This window comes from Balaenoptera physalus (assembly GCF_965194825.1).
Source record: "Balaenoptera physalus genome assembly, chromosome: 1".
Taxonomy (NCBI): Eukaryota; Metazoa; Chordata; class Mammalia; order Artiodactyla; family Balaenopteridae; genus Balaenoptera; species Balaenoptera physalus.
This window is the reverse complement of record NC_138882.1, coordinates 82,152,225-82,169,110: the sequence shown is the minus strand read 5'-3', so window position 1 is coordinate 82,169,110 and position 16,886 is coordinate 82,152,225. Positions and strand designations below refer to the sequence as shown.

Sequence of the window (16,886 nt, the reverse complement as noted above, 5' to 3'; positions counted from 1 at the left end):
TCTTATGATTACTTTGCATCTTTCTGAGTACTCATCATCTAAACTGGGGTCATGGCCATTGAAGACTCTAGGAATTGTATGACAATTTTGTATGGGACAGGGGCCTGTGATCCCAAATATGGAAAGTATTGCTGATCTCGGGTATCTCTGAAGACTGGGGGAAGTCAAGGAGATTGTTTCTGTGACATGAAAGAGTTGTTGGACATGAAAAAGTGGTGAAATGCCTGTCCCTAAAGATGAGTCAAATTTATACTGGTTGTCATCGACCTGGACTGGTTTGGAAGCTTTGCATAGAGCTTGGGGGCTAGACAGATCTTGGAGATTTCTGGACTCCTAGCTTTTTGCTTGAGAGGGAGGGGCAGGTTGGGTGGGTGGGTGGATGGATGAGGAAGGGAGGTGGCAGGGTCTATGACTTGAGTTAGCTGTAGGGCACTGTGGTGCCCAGGAGCCGCAAGATAGGTGGCATGATTCCTCCTCGGAGCAAGGTTCAAATAGAGATGGAAGATACCGGGTATCGTTCACAATGCAGCATGCAAATCCTACTGCAGACACTGCTGAAACCTGTTGCTGAGGGTACTAGGACTCCAGTAGGGCGTAACTGCAGTGGCTTCCTGCAGGAAGGGACTGTTAAACTCCTGCAAGAAGAAAGGCCTTAGATGCTAGGCAGAGCAGCGTTAATTGGACGAAGATGCCTGACTCTAGTCGTTGCAGGTTCTGAATGGGGAAAACACTGGGAGGACTTGGTGTTTGACAGTCCTGGTGACAGGAAGGCTAAGGCCAGAGGGGCAGTTTGAAGAAGTGTGTGCTGGGGACTTGGGGACTAGAAGGAAGTGAGGAATCTCGCCATGCTTCTGGTCTTGTCGGCTGGGGTAACTTGAGTCTGTTTCTCATTAAGTACAGAGGAGGGTTTCATCACTTACAGGAAAAGCACCCGCTTATCTGAAATCTGACCTACTTCGGGTTGGAGCCAGACAGGGCTCCTGCATCCCACAGGGACACTTGGGCTGTAGTTGTCCAAGTCAGTGCATCCAGCCAGCCTTCAGCAAGGAGCATTAGCCCGTACCGCCACTCCCACCATCCACAGAGGCCCTGAGGGCTGAGGTCGCCCCTCTGGGGTGTCATAGTGAAGCGAGGTGGTGAGGTAGGCTCAGCAGGGCCCCAGAGTCTGAGGTCCCATGGAGTCCAGTGCTGTTTCTGTATTCAGTACGCTATAGACGCAGCCCTGCCCTCCTGAGTTGCCACACTCCTGGGATTCAGCAGTTCAACTTTCTCATTTTAGGGGCTGCATCATGATGGAGCTGGAAGTGCTCTGGGTTGGGAGGCAAGGCGTGGTGGGCAGGGATTGTCCTGGTGTCTTCTGGGAACGGATAGTTAAGCCAGATATCTTTCAGCTTCCTCTTGCCTCCCACCTCCTTTGGTTCTCTGGAGGTAGTATTAAGCCATTTTTTTAAAGCCACTTTTTACTCCTACCAAAGATGACATTTTATTTGGTGGTTAGAATTTCTTGGTCACCAAGAGAAATACAAGTTAGAAAATGGACAGACTTTATTTGGGAGGGCTTCCTGAGGTAATCACCTCAAGTTCTGATAAATAAACAGGAAAGAGAAGACAGGGATGAGGGAGAGGGAAGGAGGAATAAGGAATGATAACGGCTCAAATTGGCATGGCAGTAACAGCCAAGTGACGGGGTTGGTGGGGGCGGGAGGTGACGGCCTTGGTCAGGAGTGGCTCCCAATGGCCCTAGAAGGTGTTGGAGGTGCCGGGGCAAAGCCCAAGTGTGCAGTGCTGCATTGATCAGGGCAGAGGAGCTGAGGGAGGTGAGGTCCACAAGGAATAGGCTTAGGACGCAGACTTAGGGACTGCACAGAGATGGCACAGCTGTCACAAAGGGGGTTTCAGCTCTGACCCTTGGGCAGGGACCTGGCCAGGTCTTTGCCCCAGCTGGGTGCTGAGCTTGCTGTCCAAGAAGCCGCAGTCTGTTGAGGGGATGGTTGAAGTTCTGTGGGGCTTGGGGAGGTGGCAAGGGTGCTGGAAGGCTCTGCTGTCTGCTGCCAACCTTTTTTTACCCCCTCTCCCTCTGCTCAGCTTTGTTTCCGGTGGGGACACATGTTCTAAGGCCAGTAGAGGTAGTTGGGGATGGGGCCTCAGTGATGACTGGCCCCCAGTCCTCCTTAAGTGGGTTCATGGGGAATGATGCGCTATAGACTCGGGACAGCTGAGGTTGGGGGTGTAATAGCTTCTCAGCCCCCTGCCCCTGCCCTGGTCCCCTGAGCCAGAGTTACAGGGTACTTTACTGAGACTGTCTACTGCATTAGCTGAGGGAGCTGATAGGATAAAGGGGACAGCTTAAGGGAGACAGGAGCAGGAAAAAAGAGACTTCAGGGTCGGCCATGGTGCTGAAGGGGCTGGAACTGGAGGAAAAGGCTGGAACCTCCACTTGCAGCAAGGCCTTCTGCAGGCTCTGAAGGGGATCTGGGGCTCGGGGTAGGAGACTCTTCTTTCTGACAGGGCTGAGCCAGAGAGAGCCCTCCCTAGAGGAAGCTGGAGGGATGGAATAACCACGGGAGATTGAGTCAGCTGGGAAATGCCCTGCCCCCCCACCCCAGTGGTCTCTGCTGGGGCAGAGGAACCGGCTCAGCACAATCGCCAGGCTCCCTTTCCTGTACTAGTTACTCAACTTCTCCATCCTGAGGTCTCACCGCAGCCCCAGGCCCCTGTGGGAGTGAAATCAGCAGGATGGTGCAGGGGTGCCTATGGCTATGGTGGGGAGAAGGGAGGTTCCACCACCTTGGGCCTCAGGGCTGGGCCTGCAGCTGGAGCCCTCGGGAGGACCGGGGCCTTATCCTTTGGCCTGGGAAGGGCCTCGCGGTATAAGGGGGAACATTGGATTGGGATGACAAGATCTGGTCCTATCTCCAGTACCCTGTCACCTCCCCTCTCTAGACCGCAGTTTCCAATTTGGTTGAACCAAGAAGTCAGTCCCAAGGGGTCTGAAGTCCCTTCTAGTCCCAGCAGCCCTGCTCGGCCAAGCCCCTCGCTGCCTGGTCTCATCTGCTCTGTACAGCATCCCTGTGGGCAAATAAGGCACTATCTCCATTTCAAAGGAATGTAGGGAACAGTGGTGCAGAAAAAAGTTCCCCTGTTAAAGGTTGGGCAGCTTGTTAGCAAACAGCCGGGACAGGAACCCAGGGCTCCTGGCAATCCATCATCTGGATCCTCCCACCCACTTCGGTGAGTCCACCCCTGGCAGTGAGGAGCCGAAGCGGGAGGGGGAGAGTCCCTGGGTCCTGCTCACCCCTTTCTAGCAGGCTTTGCTCCTTCAGAAACACCAAGTGGGTCCCTAGGCATTTCTGTCCTCTCCCCGAACCCGCCATCCTGTTCTATCCCGAAGTCTAAGGAAATCCCATCTTCTGACTCTGATTTCCAGCCCTTGCTGTACAGCAAGCCTCTCCTTTCTTTTTCTGCCTCCCCCCCTGCCACGAGGAACCAGCCATGAGGTGACTCCCTGAGTCTAATCTAAGACCTTTCTTGCACTTGCAGCCTCCCCTCCCAAAGCCATCTGCTCCCCTCCCCTCCCCCGTCTCTTACTCAGGAGCGAGTTTAGACCTACAGACAGAAGGAAGTGGAACCCCACTCTGTTGACTCAGCAACTATATTTCTCCTTGAGCTGATTAGCACTGAGTGGAAAGGAGGGGAATTCACTAGTCACTGGAGCTGGCCCTGCACCAGGCTGGGGGTGGCATGGTGGTGGCAGCACCTAGGCCTAGGGAATATGTCTTCAGGGAGGGGTCTGGGGGGCTTCTGTGATTCAGGCAAGTACCCAGGGCCCCTTGGCAGGAAGAGAGACCTCGATGGGCTCTGACTGTCTTCACTGAACTCTCATAGAAATAAGGGTAAGAACAGGCTGGGACCACAGGAGCACCCAGAAGCCCCCTGAGTGGCTCCTGGGGGCAGTCTATTCTGAGCCCTCAGGGCCTTCCAGGTGCAGACACAGCCCTGCCTCAGGGAGCCTCCAGTCTGAGACAAAAATAAGACCCAAGGCAGATTCTTCTAGGTGGTTGAAGCTTAGAATGCAGAGCTCGGCCACAGAGGCAGGAAGATGACCCTGAAGTGGGTCTGGGCAAACAGGAGGAAGCCTCATAAGAGGAACAGGGGAGGCCTAAGCCCAAGAGGCTGGGAGCTGCTGCAGGGGGGCTCCCCATCCTCCTAAGGGGCTCACACACATAGGCTAACAATGCCCCCTCCCCCTCCCAGTCCTGTGTTTGGCAGGGGGTTGGGGAAGGAGGTGCAGGGGCTACCTTTCAACCACTCCCATCCCTACCTCTTTCTTTCCTGGCAACCCCCAGGTGATGTAGCCACCCCTCTGCCCCTGGTTAGCTGCCCAGCCCACCCCAGTTAGGGAAAGAATACTTTTCAGAGAGAGGTCTGTGTCCCTTGCCTTGGTGTCTCCCTGCCCCCAGCCCATAGATCTGTGACCCTTGCCCAGGAGTCTCTCAACCCCCGACCCTTCTCCCCCCATTGCAATGGTCGTTCAACAATTGCCTTCCACAATATGAGAGAGAGAGTCAGAAGGAGAGACAGAAGGAGCCTGGAGCACTTGAATCCCTGTTGGGGGAGGTGGTTGGCGATGATTTATTAGCCAGACAAGAATCAACAAACAAGTTCTAACATCTGTTCTCGCCAAACTGTTCCTCAGACAACAGCAGCATTGGACCAGGGCCCAGACTCAAAGGCTCAGAGGGCCAACGAAATAAGACTCCAGGAGGAGAAACCAGGGCAGCGGGATGCAGCAGGTCCCTCCTAGCCTACTTCCTTAGAGGCAAGCACTGAGCCATTGGATTCTTGGGGACTCTTGGGAGGGAACCAGTGGGTGTGTCCCTAAAAGGAAGCAGACTCCACATTTGCTCCTCTGACCTCCAGGCTTCTTTGTGGGGGCCCAGATCAGTTAGGGGAACAGGGCTAAGCTGGGATCTGGAGGAGGGGAACAAGCACCTGGGCCCCCATGCGGCAGAACTCTGGAAAGCAGCCAGATTTCCTGAGGAAATCTCTGACATTTCCCGTGGTAAAGAGTTAGTGGATGTGGGGTACGGAACAGAGCACTAAACAGGAAGCTGGGGTTCTAGTCCTTGACCTTGACGAAGCCACTATCCCCCTCTGGTTTTGTTTCCTTATCTGTACAGTGAGGGAGTCGAACTTGATCAGTAAGGGCAAAGGATACGCTGCTCCTTCTCCTTCTCTCACCCGTGGCAGACATCACTAATCAATCACAGAGTTCTTTTCTGCTGAGTTCAGATATGACCTTAACATCCTTTCCAATGCAGCGCTCTAGGCAGCCACAATGAATGGATTGGAGTTGGCATGCGAGGTGACACCTTTTTGCCATCTTTGCAGTGGATGATGGCTGAGGTCCTTTCCAGCTTTGATCATCTACAGTTTGTTCCATCCACATTTTCTGAGAAGGGCGCCTGGGTGTGTGTGAAGGTCTCTGGACCCGCTGTTCCAAGTTAGCCCCCCGCCGCCCCGCCCCACCCCAGCTCAGACTCAGCAGCTACTGAGGAGGCCCCAGGGGGAGCCATGCCTGACCTCTGTTCTGAAGCACCTATCTAGAAAGGTTGTGGGGGAGGGTGTGCCCCCAGCGGGGTAGGGGCTTGTGGGGCACAGGAGGGCCTTGTTCAGCCACAGAGTTCTCAGAATGCAGTTGTTGGCCACCTGGATTCTGTAGAGAGAAGGATGGTCCCAGGTCACACACTCTACCTTCTGCCTCCTACGCTTACCTGCAGCCTCAAGGGCCAAGACGTCTGATCTTAACAGACATTGCCCTGCAGAGAGGAGGTCTAAACCTCTCTCATTCATTCAACAAACATTTCCTGAGCATTTGCTCTTTGCCAGGCACTGTGCCGGGTGCTCTGGAAACAGAGATGAACAAGTCCCAGCCCCTGCCCGCAGGGAGCTCACACTCTGCTGGGGGAGAGGGGAGATGGGTGTCAATGATCAGTGGCATGGCAGGTGTGTATAAAGCCTCTGTGTGGACGGCCTCTGCGGTGAGGTCAGGGAAGTCTTTGCAGAGGAGGAGAAGGGCAAGCTGGTCTTGAAGGATGATTAGAAGGTTGCTGGGCAGCAGGAGGGTGCACTTGCAGGAAGTAGCTATAGCCAGAGGGACTGGCATGTGCAAAACCTTGGGAGGTTTGAAACCACTTGGTGTGTTTGGAGAAATGTGACCAGTTCTGGGAGGGTGGGAGCAGCTGATGGTAAGACTGAGGAGGTGGTTCCCCAGCCCACACAAGTATAGAGGGCCTCATGGGCCAGGTAGCTGTTTTAGAAAGACCATTCTGACTTTCTTGGGGCAGAGTGGGTCAGAAGTGGCAAGATTGGTGGTTAGGAGACCAGTTAAGAAGCCCTTGGATAAGTCCTGATGAGAGATGATGGGGGCTGAAACTGGGGAAAGGAAAAATATATTTAGGAAGAGACTCAGCAGGAATCAGTGGCTTACAGGGGAGTGAGGGTGAAGAGAGGGGAGATGTCAAGGCAGCCCTATGACCTTGAATAGTTGGGTGACTGGAGAGGTACCCGATCAGAGAGGGAACAATGGAGGGAGCAATCCGGGGAGAAGGGTAAGAACAGTGTTGGCTGTGCTGAGTCCAAGAAGCTGTGGGATGCTGGGGAGCCGAGCAGAAGCCTGGAGAGAAGTTTGCATAGAGACATGGGCTGGTGACATCAGCTCTAGGATGGTAGGTGGCAGGGGTGTGGATAAGTGTGAGCAGGCACAAGGGCTGAGGGGGAGCCTGAGGTGCCAGCAGTGGGGGGGGGGGTGGGAGGGCCTGAGGAGGGGGGCAGAGGCAGAGGGATTGCGTGGGAGCAGCTGGTAGATCTAACACATTCCATGAAACAAGATACTGACTAGAACTGATCAATGAGAAGACTGGGCAGGTGGGAGGATGGAGGAGAGGAGGAGTGTGCAGAAGGAGGGGACGTGCAGGTACCCCCTCCCCTGAGCTCATCTGAGGTGACACAAGGGACTCCAGGTGCTCTTCTTTAGGAGGGCCCTGAAGGCTGAGGGGAGGGAGCCAGAGTGAGAGAGGCCCAAGTTCAGACTGGGGAGGAGAGGAGAGGTGGAGCCAAGATTCCCAGCACAGGGTGGGGTCAATCTCAGGTGGGTCTGAAGAGGACAAGCCAGGTGAGAGGGACACAGGCTCAGTTGGGGGAAGGCTGACGGGGCCTCTATTTTCTCTGAGAAGTGGAGGGAGTGGGGACTTGACAAAGGGGAGGCAGGTCCCAGTAACTCCAGGCAGAGGAGAGGGAGCAAATCTGGGCCTGGAAGAGGGTTGCTGGCAGCCTGGACCCTCTGTCCTTCCCATCTCACCTCAGACCTCTAACCTGCATTCACCCTGACCCAGGCATCCAGTCTGAACACCTTCTCCACCCTCCACAATCTAGCTTTCAGGAAATCCTCCTTGCACCCCCATTTACCTGGCTTCCTGGGACAGGCCTGGACTGGCACTTCCGTAGGACTTCGTGCCTGAGGATGCACGGCGGGCCCTCACACCCTGAATCAGGCACCTTCACCTCCACCTCGGCATAAATGTTGCTGGGGGCTTCCCCGGGGCTGCCACGGCCCATGGCATAGAAGTCTATGGGTTCATCAGGTTCGTGGTAGATGGGGTTGGAGGGCTTGGGGGGCGGGGTTGGGCGGGGTCTCGGAGCGGGGCTTGTGTAGACTTCGGGAGGCAGCTGAGGTTTGGCGCGGACGGGAGGCTTGGGCTTGGGCGGCTGGGACGTCTAGGAGAGAAGGCAGGCGGGGAGGAGAGTGGGTCAGAGCAACGCAGGCAGGGCCAAAGCTGGAGCTCAGCCCGAGCCTCCGCTCCCTGCAGGCCCCGCCCACTCCCCGCTGGCCCCGCCCCCTGGCCGCAGGGCCTTCCCTCTTTTCGTCTCCCGGCTCCTCCCCTCCCTCAGGCCCCACCACCTCTCTCCGCCCCTCCCGCCCAGTACCTGCTTTGGCTCCCCTGCCCCGTCTTTCTGCGTGGGGGCTGCGCTTTGCTCCTTTTTGAGGATTGAGGTATACTGAGGTTGTGAGTCCTGGCTTTTGCTTCCAGAGTCTGATTCTTCAGTCCTTAGGGACAGTCCTGCGGGCTCAGGAGTCTGCGGGGAAAGAAGGAGGCCTCAGGGACTTGGTGCGCGAGGGGCGGGTGGGAGTCGGCAGGTGATGCAGGGGGGCGCAAAATAATCTCGTCCATATGGATAATGTCGGGGATGGAGGTGCGACACAGAAATTTGGGTGGCGCTGGGTTTCTGGGTGAGGAAGAGGGGGCAAGGAGACCAGGAGGCGGGACAGTCGCTCTGGTCACAGGCCATATTTAGCATTAAACTTAACTTCATCTGGGCCAGGGCCAGGCCAGTCGCCATTTGTACCTGTGGTTGTAAAACTGCAACAAGGCTTTAGAAGTCTTTAGCCTAAAATTTTTCGGCATGGGGATAGATCTCCAAGACTTCTGTGCCTGTGTTTATTTCTGCAGGTGCCAGGCGACTACTTTATGGAGCTATAAGCTAGATATTTGAGGGACAGAGACACTGCCTCAGGGATGAGGAGATGAGCCTTATAGGGTTCCTTCCCATGTTAGGTATGCTTTTTGCTCAGCATTTATCCCTGGGTTCCTGAATGTTCTCCACATGCCCACTACTTTTGGAAGGCTCAGGCCATAGGCCTTTTCTCAGGCTTCTGCAATCCGCCAAGTGTATGTCTCCGTCTGAAGGTGTATAGGCAGTTCATGGATTCAAATCAGAATTCTTTTCCTTGCCTCAACCCCCTAAGAGTTCTTAGCATTCCCTTTATGAATAAAAAATAGCACCTCTACCCTGCTGCCGAAACAGCAGCACCTTAGGAGTCAATCTGGACACCTCCCTCCCTTCCTCCCCACATCTAACGGAGCACAAGCCCTGCTCCTTCCACTGCCTAAATATCTTTACATCTGCACACTTTCTCCATGCCCACAGCTACCACTCCAGTTCAGGCCTCCTAAGTCATCCTCCTGCATCATCTTGCCCTGCTAACCCATTCTCCACTCCATGAGCAGAGTGAGCCTGCAGAAGTTCCCCTAGCAATCCTTCCGTGGCTGCCTGTTGCTCCAGGATAAAGCCCAAACTCCAGAAAACGTGAGTGATAAGACCCTCTGAGGGCCGGCCATGGAGCGTGGTCTCTGATAGCTCTGCCTTCGGCTCTCGCAGCTCCAGCTGGCTCCCCTCCCCACCAGACTTCCCTACACCCTGTTCCAACTGCTTGGAAATCTTCAGGTCTCCCCTTATTCCTCACAAAATTCCACACAAGAGTTACCCCTAGGCACAGTTCCTCAAGGCAAGTTCTTTGAACTGACTCCAATCAAGCTCCAGGAAACTATTCTTGCCCAGGTCACTAGTGACCTTCTGTTGGCCAAATCCAGCAGTTAATTCTGGACCCACTGGCACCTGCTCTTCCCTGATGCATTTTCTTTGCTTCGCGTCAAGAGCGTCACACTCCTGGTTCTTCTCCCCTCTCTCTCTGACTGCTCCTTCTCAGTTTTCTTTGTAGGTTCCCCCTCATTTCTGCAAACTCTCAATGCTGGAGACTTGGTATTCTTTTCCAGCTACACTCATTCCTGAGATTTCATCCCTCCTGAAGGCTTTAGAATCAATCCATCTACATGCTGATGGCTCCCAAATGTTGATCTCCAACCTAGACTTCTGTCCTAAACTCCAGATCCATATAGTCCAACTGTGTACTTGACATCTCCATTTGGATATTGAATGGATGTCTCAAACCGCAAATGTCAAAACTGAACTCGTGATCTCCCCTGCCTCCCCCAGACTTGCTCCTCCTATAGCCTTCCTCATATCAGTCAATGACAACTCCATCTTTTCACACTCCTCACCCAATCCTGCAAAAACTCTGTCAGCTCCACTTTCCAAACAGACCCAGTGTTCCACCTCCTCACCCCTTCACCTCTACCAACCTGGTCCAGGCTGCCATCTTCGCTCCTGAAGTATTGTAGTGGTCTCCATCTGGTCACCCATGTCCCTCCCAAACTTGCCAGGTCATGTCACTCTTTAGCTTGTAACTGTCCAGTGCCATCCCATCTCACTCAGAATAAAATTCCAAATCATACAAGAATTTACTGGGCCCCTTTCCTTCACCCCTGTGGTCTCATTTCCTACCTCTCTACCCATGCTAGCTTCCTTACTGCTCTTACTCTTATTCACACACATCAAGGATCCTTCTGCCTCAGGGCCTTTGCACCTGCTGTGCCATCTACCTAGAATGTTTTTCCTCTAGTTATCTGCATGACTTTCTCCCTTACTTTATTCAGGCCTCTGTTCAAATGTCCCCTTACCAGAATAGCCTTCCTTGATGTTCCTATGTAAAATAGCCCCAACCCTGTCACTCCTTGTTTCTGTATTCTCTGTTTGTTATCTGTATTACACATTCGTTGTCTGTCTCCTGTCACTAGAATGGAAGCTCCATGGAGGTAGGGATATTTGGGTCAGTTTTGTTTACTGCTATTTTCCCAGTGCCCGGACCAATGCCTGGCACAGAGCGGTCCCTCAGAACTGCCTGAACTTCCTCAGGGAGGCAGTCTCTGATGCAGCTCCCCACCACGTGAGCTAAATGGCACCCCACTCTGTATTTCCTCTCTCATCACACTCTCACACTTGATTCCTATTATGTCTTTGCCGCTGGTAAATAGCTTTGTGGGTTTGACACCCATCTGTCTTGTCTCAGTAAATATCTCTTAATTTAAAGAACAAATGACCCGGTAATTCCCTGGCTGTCCAGTGGTTAGAACTGGGCACTTTCACTGCCGAGTTCAATGCCTGATCAGGGAACTAAGATCCCACAAGCTTCGAGGCAAAAAACAAAAAAACAAAAAACAACCCCCCCCCCCCAAATGACCCGTCTGCCTAGCTGGCCACTCCCAGCCCCTCCAGGCTTTGTGTGGCTGGGCTGGTCTCTCAAGGACCCCTCCTCCAGCACACGCATCTTTCTGGAAGGGCATCTGCGTGGAGATGTGTGGGCAAGGGAGGTTTGGCTGGGTCGTCGGTGGGAATGGGAAAGTGCCTGATGTCGAGGTCCTGCGGCCTGGGCTCTGGCCTGGGTTCCCAGGGTCAGGGTCAGTGTCAGGGTCGGGGATGGGGGTGGCGTACCTGGCGGGCGAGGGGCTCGGTGAGCGTCTCCCCGTAGGGGCTCAGCGGGCACGCCTTGTAGTGCAGCAGCAGGTCCTGCAGCCGCGCGTGGGCGCTGTCCTCGCCCAGCACCACGTGGCGCCCGTCCACGAGTTGGGCCAGCAGGAAGTGGCGGCAGCAAGTCCGGCTCCTGGAGGCACTAGTCAGGATCAGACCTGCTCCCTCTTCCCGGCCAGGGCACCAGCACGAGGAGTGACCCCTACCCGCCCCGCGCCCGTGTCTCCCACCCTTCCTTAGTAGCCTGGGGGCTGAGCATAGACCCCCTCCGCCCCTGCTGGGAGTCAGCATGAAGTTCTTCCCCTCACACGTCCGTCAGTATCAAGTCCCACCCCCTGATTAGCCCGAAGCCCCGCCTCCCTGTCGCCCAGCGCAGCGCTCCGCCCCTCACCTGTAAGTCAGTACAAAGGTCACGGCGCTCTCGCTGAAACGCACCAAGTAGCATCCCTGAGGCTTCCTCTCTAGCAGCCTCTCGGCCTCTCTGTGGGTGATGGAGAAGACACGGAAGATGCTCGGACTCTTCCAGCCTCACCCCCTGTCTCCCTGGCTCTCATGGGGGGACCCCTACCCACTACCAAGAGGGCTTAAGTGGCTAGAGAAGGGTGGAGGTGGGAGACAGAGGATGTGGGCACTGCGCTCCTGCTGCAGGGACTGGGCGTGGATGGTCAGGAGACCTCCCAGCCCTGCATCCTCCTCCTGGCCTCATCCTGGAAAAGCGGCCTGGGGTGGGGGACTAAGGGGGGCAGTACAGCGGCCGCAGCAACAGGGGTGGTAATAGACTTCTAGACTTCACAAGTCACAAGCTGAACAGAGGATGTGAACAGAGAGATACAGGAGAAGTGAAGCTGAGAAGTGGAGAAAGAGGGAGGAACTGCAAGGGAGGGAAGAAAGAGGAGAGGGCTGGAGAGAGCCAGAGGTAAATAAAGATGGAGGGGGAGAGACTGAGGCAGAGGTGGAAAGTTGAGCACTAGAAGCCTTAGAGACAGGGGGAAAGTTGAGCCTAGAAGGGAGAAACTGAGGCACGGAGTGGGGGGTTTGGGCTAGAGCCTCTCCAATGATCTCCCCCAGGGGAGCTGCCTTAACGAGTAGCCTTGGAAGCTCCAGGTGTCATAGCCTGGCCTGTAGCCTCAATCTACTCCTGATTGACCGCAGGACCCAGGACTGGCCCCTGCCCTTCTCTGAGCCTATTCCTTCCTCGGTGACTCACCTCCGGGTGATGAAGCCGTGGAACCAAGCAGGGGCTGCCCCATGCTGCAGGAGCTCATGGGCCTGGGTCTTCTGGAACCAAGCCTGAGTCTCAGCCTGCAGGGACATGCCTTCTTCCCTAGGCACCTCTTCATTCCCAATATCCTTTGGGCTGCAGGCAGCCCCTGGGGCCTGGGGAGGTGCCTGGATAGGGGAAGAGTTCAAGGAAGGGGAAGTAGCCATGATTAGTGGTCCTTCTTCTGACTTCAAGCCAGCTACTCCCTTCTCATCCTCATACCTAGCCCCTCCTGGTCATGCGGAGGAAGCTCCCCATCCCCCATCCCTGTTGCCTATTTTAGGGTATAATTGCCCAGAAAGTCCCTCCCAAAGTGTAACTTAAATCTCTTCTTTAGGTCAAAATGTTTTTGTTTCCAGGGAATTTCCTTCCACTTCCATCTGGGTCCGTGGGCCTTTGATCCAGTAGCAGTGAACTGTTAAACTGTGCTTAAATGGGAGTGAGGACTTCCAGATGGACAGAAAAACATTCCCTGGCCTGAGGGATGAAGGGAACGCCAGAGGCCAGAATGAGGGAGGGCTCACCCTACGGTAGGAGGGACTGAGCTGGTTCACAGGGAGGATTTCCTATGACTGGGTGAGTGAGAAGGCCTGAGATGAGGATGCACTGGGCAAATGAAGGCCATGGACAGAGATGCAGACCCTCCCTCTGGGCCCCTGGCTTTGTCGGCAGACCCAGCTCATTCCTGCTTTGGCCTCTGTCCCCCTGCAAGCCCTCACCCGTGGGAGGGTGGGAGCAGAGGAGGGAGCAACACCCCCCAGGTTCCCACTCACCGCAGCGTGCGCAGCGGAGGCCCTGGGGCTGGGCCGGGCTTCCTCGGCCTTCAGGGCCTGGAGTCTGGGTCCTGGAAGCAAGCCCAGGCCCTGGCAGATCCTGCGGTTCAAGTCTATGGGCTGGAAGGTGCTGAAGGTTATGGTGGGGGCTTCTTGACTCCCTGTTAGGACAGAGAAGTTTCTCAGTGAAGGCCTGCCTCTCCCTCTGCTGTCCACCCCTCCCCCAGGCTCAGAGGGGCCCCATAGGCCTCTCCCTGGGGACCTGGAGGACAGGGCCAGTTGTGACAGCAGGAGAAATGCAGGAGGGATGGCAGACACGATTTCTCAGGGAGGAGGATCAAGGGGCCAAGGAGGCGCAGAGGGGCTTCTCAGGGAAACTGGGCCCCAGGAAGGAGCGCTGGGAAGCCAGCTGGCCTTCGGCTGGTCCGGAAGTCCTGAAATCCGGGAAAGGAGGCAGATCTCTTCAGGGCAGGTCCCTCTTCTGGCCCAGGATCCTCGGCCTCCCAGCCCCCTTCATCCTCCTGCTGCCTCCTCTCTCCACTCGAAGAAGCCCTCAGAAGACCCTGTCACCCTTATCCTCAGGGATGCGTGGACCTGGAGCCCCCGAAGAGGGGCAGGGGTTGTGGGCCGCCTGCCCGCCAGCTCTGGCTTGAGGTGTGACCCGTCACCCCTGAAGTGGGAGCTCAGGCCCAGAGGGAGGAGAGCAGGGGTCACGGGGGTCTTGATGTTCCCTCCCACCCACATTCCCCAACTTCACACTTACCTTGGGGGCATATCTGGGCCAGGGGGAACTCCATGGGGGCAGCCTAGGAAAGGAGCCCCCTGGAGCAGGGTGTGCGTCTGGGCTCTCAAAAGGTGTGCACCCTCAGCTACTCATCTCTGCTCTCACCCCAGCCCCCGGGGGCAGGAAATGTCGCCTCACCCACAGCCCTAGCCCTCGCGGAGGACTCACGTCATGGAAAGCTGTAAGACGATTGTCCCTCCCCCGGAAGCCAGGCAGCTGAAGGTGGTGGTGGTGTGGTGAGTATTTGTGTCATTGTGGGTCTGGGTGTTGGGGAGTCCTTGCTGCTGTCTTATCTCCATCTCTCCGGTGATTCTTTCTCCACGCCCTCACTCCAGACTGGGGCTTCCCTTTCTCTCCCTCTCCCTTTGTCTCTCTCTCCATCTCTCTCCCTCTGTCTGAGCAGTGGCAGTGGGGACGTCAGTCTCAGAAGGATAAGCCTTATAAGGTGATGGGGCTTCGGGGTCATCAAAGATTCATAGGCAGGACTGTGCTCTTAGGACACACGAGGTGGAGAGGGGGGAAGAGCTGCAACAGAAAGAATGTGGGTCAGACTTTTGAAGGACTTTCTGAGGTCATATGAAACCTGTGAGACAAGGGGGTAGCGAAGAGGGAACGTGGCTTCGTCGTCAAGCAGAGAATGGATCTGGGTTAGGACAAAACCAGGTCATCCCGCAGAAAGGGAGGCAAAATTTCCTTCAACTAAGCAGGTCGTTATTAGCAGCAAGATTATTAGCAGTTGTTATTAATAACTTTAGTGCTGATGTCTTAAACCTGCAGTGTGCTTACATCTGCTGCCACCCTAGAGGACCAATCCCATTTTTCTCTCGTGTGATCCTCACAAATGAGAAGGAGTCAGGGAACATTATCCCCATTTTCCAGAAGGGTAAACTGAAGCTCAGAGAAGTTAAGTGCCTTGGCCCGGGTCTTTCAGTGTCTCAGATGTTCATGGCAGAGTTGGGACTAGAAGCTAGATCTTCTTTTACAAATTTCACTGTGATTTAGGCCAATAGTCCATGGCTACGTGCCAGGCACTGTTCTTGGTGCTGAGAGCCCAGAGAGAAAGAGGATCTCATCTGAAGATGTCAAGAGGGGGAAACGACTTGCCAACAGGTACTTACAGAAGGTTGTGGTGAGTTAGTGGTGTGGGCTGGTACTACGGGAGCCCACCTCAGAGGCTCCTAATCTAGCCGTGTGTGCAGTGCGTGCCTGCGTGTACAGGGGGTTGGGACGTCAGAAGAGGGGATTGAGCTGAGCTGTGGAGGATGAGCAGGGTTGAGGAAGGTGGGGAAAGGTGTTTCTAGAAGAGGAATGAGCATCTGCAACTGCATGGAAAAAGGAAATAGGGGGGAGCAGGGGATGTGTGACTGGAGCGGAAGCTGGCTTGGGGGCTGCCAGCAGTGGATTATGCAGCTGGAGGGGCCAGGGCCAGAGTACACACTGCCTTGCACCCAGGAAGGACTTCGGAGTCCCGACAGCCTGGAGAGCTACTTCCCCAGCAGCTCTGAGAGGGAAAGACTTCCCCCAGGAGTCACGGCTGGCCCAGCCACACCCATACCCCAAAGCCTTGCCTCCCCCTGAGCTGCCTGAGCCCTCTTCCCTTCCTTAAAAACTGTTGCCTTAGCCTTGATCCCAGCCCCCAGGGATGGGATCGAGACTAAGGCATGATGAATGATCTCCCTCACTATGCTCTGCACTGAAAGCAGAGTGGACTCAGCAGACGTCAACTAGGGAGCAAGATGCCCCTGTCCTCTTCTTGAAGCCCTCCTCCCATGATGGTGTGTGATTCTCTTGAACACCTCTCCTTCATATGGTTTGGAAGTGGAACATCAGTTAGTATAGGCTAGGTTATGCTGAGGTGACAAAGAACACCAAAATCTCAGCAGCTTAACACAACAAAAGTTTGTTTTTGTTTTGTTTTTTTAATAAATTTATTTATTATTTATTTTTGGCTGCATTGGGTCTTCGTTGCTGCGCGCAGCTTTCTCTAGTTGCGTCAAGCGGGGGCTACTCTTCGTTGTGCATCTTGGGCTCTAGGTGCATGGGCTTCAGTACTTGTGGCTCGTGGGCTCTAGAGTGCAGGCTCAGCAATTGTGGTGCACGGGCTTAGTTGCTCTGCAGCATGTGGGATCTTCCCGGACCAGGGCTCGAACCCGTGTCCCCTGCATTGGCAGGCGGATTCCCAACCACTGCGCCACCAGGGAAGCCCCAAAAGTTTGTTTCTTACCTATGCAAGTTACACTGAAGAGCTGGGCATCTCTTCAGGGCAGCTGTTGCCCAGGTGGTGGCTCAGCCTCCCAGGTTGCCTAAACATTATGGTGCTGCCATATCTACACACCCTCCCACAGTCACTGTGGCAGGGGAAGAGGAGCATGAAGAGTTATCCACTCTTTCCTAAATGCTCTCCCCATCTCTGGGAGTGAAACATGCTCCTTCCGCTAACACATTATTAGCCAAAGCAGGTGGCTTGCAGGATCTCAGTTCCCTGACCAGGGATTGAACCCAAGCCACAGCAGTGAAAGCCTGGAATCCTAATCACTAGGCCACCAGGGAACTCCCAGGGATGTGTATTCTTCTACATGGGGAGGAGCAATGGCTACACTGATGAACCCAATCATGTCTCCTGTAGTGAGGAAGCATCCCAGCTCAGGATTTAGTCTTGAGGACAAGCTTAGCAAGTGTCTTAGTAGAGCTCAATGCAAGACTCAAAGTTTGACACTTTATTTGGGAGGTACAAGGTCAGGGTGGTGAGGATGAGGAGAAGAGAAGTGAAGCAAAAAAAAAAAAAAAAAAAAAAAAACCAAATAATATTACTGCATTGGTTACCACTTCAAAACGAACTGAAAAGAGAAACATCCAGTTTCTC

General features: G+C 54.7%; 1 protein-coding gene and 1 long non-coding RNA gene across 2 annotated transcripts; one reads left to right on the top strand and one right to left on the bottom strand.

Moving 5' to 3' along the window:
• Positions 1–4,593: 4,593 nt before the first annotated feature.
• On the bottom strand, positions 4,594–14,136 carry SH2D2A (SH2 domain containing 2A). Its single transcript, XM_082462494.1, has 8 exons — positions 14,003–14,136; positions 13,240–13,400; positions 12,413–12,594; positions 11,597–11,686; positions 11,170–11,338; positions 7,987–8,136; positions 7,468–7,776; positions 4,594–5,716 (listed from the first exon to the last, which is right to left on the bottom strand). The coding sequence occupies exons 1-8, from the start codon at positions 14,034–14,036 to the stop codon at positions 5,600–5,602; spliced, it is 1,212 nt and encodes a 403-aa protein (XP_082318620.1). The 5' UTR covers positions 14,037–14,136; the 3' UTR covers positions 4,594–5,599.
• Positions 8,232–16,828, top strand: LOC309661179. Its single transcript, XR_014263883.1, has 2 exons — positions 8,232–9,147; positions 14,134–16,828. It is a non-coding gene; the product is annotated as an uncharacterized lncRNA (long non-coding RNA).
• The last annotated feature ends 58 nt before the right edge of the window (positions 16,829–16,886 follow it).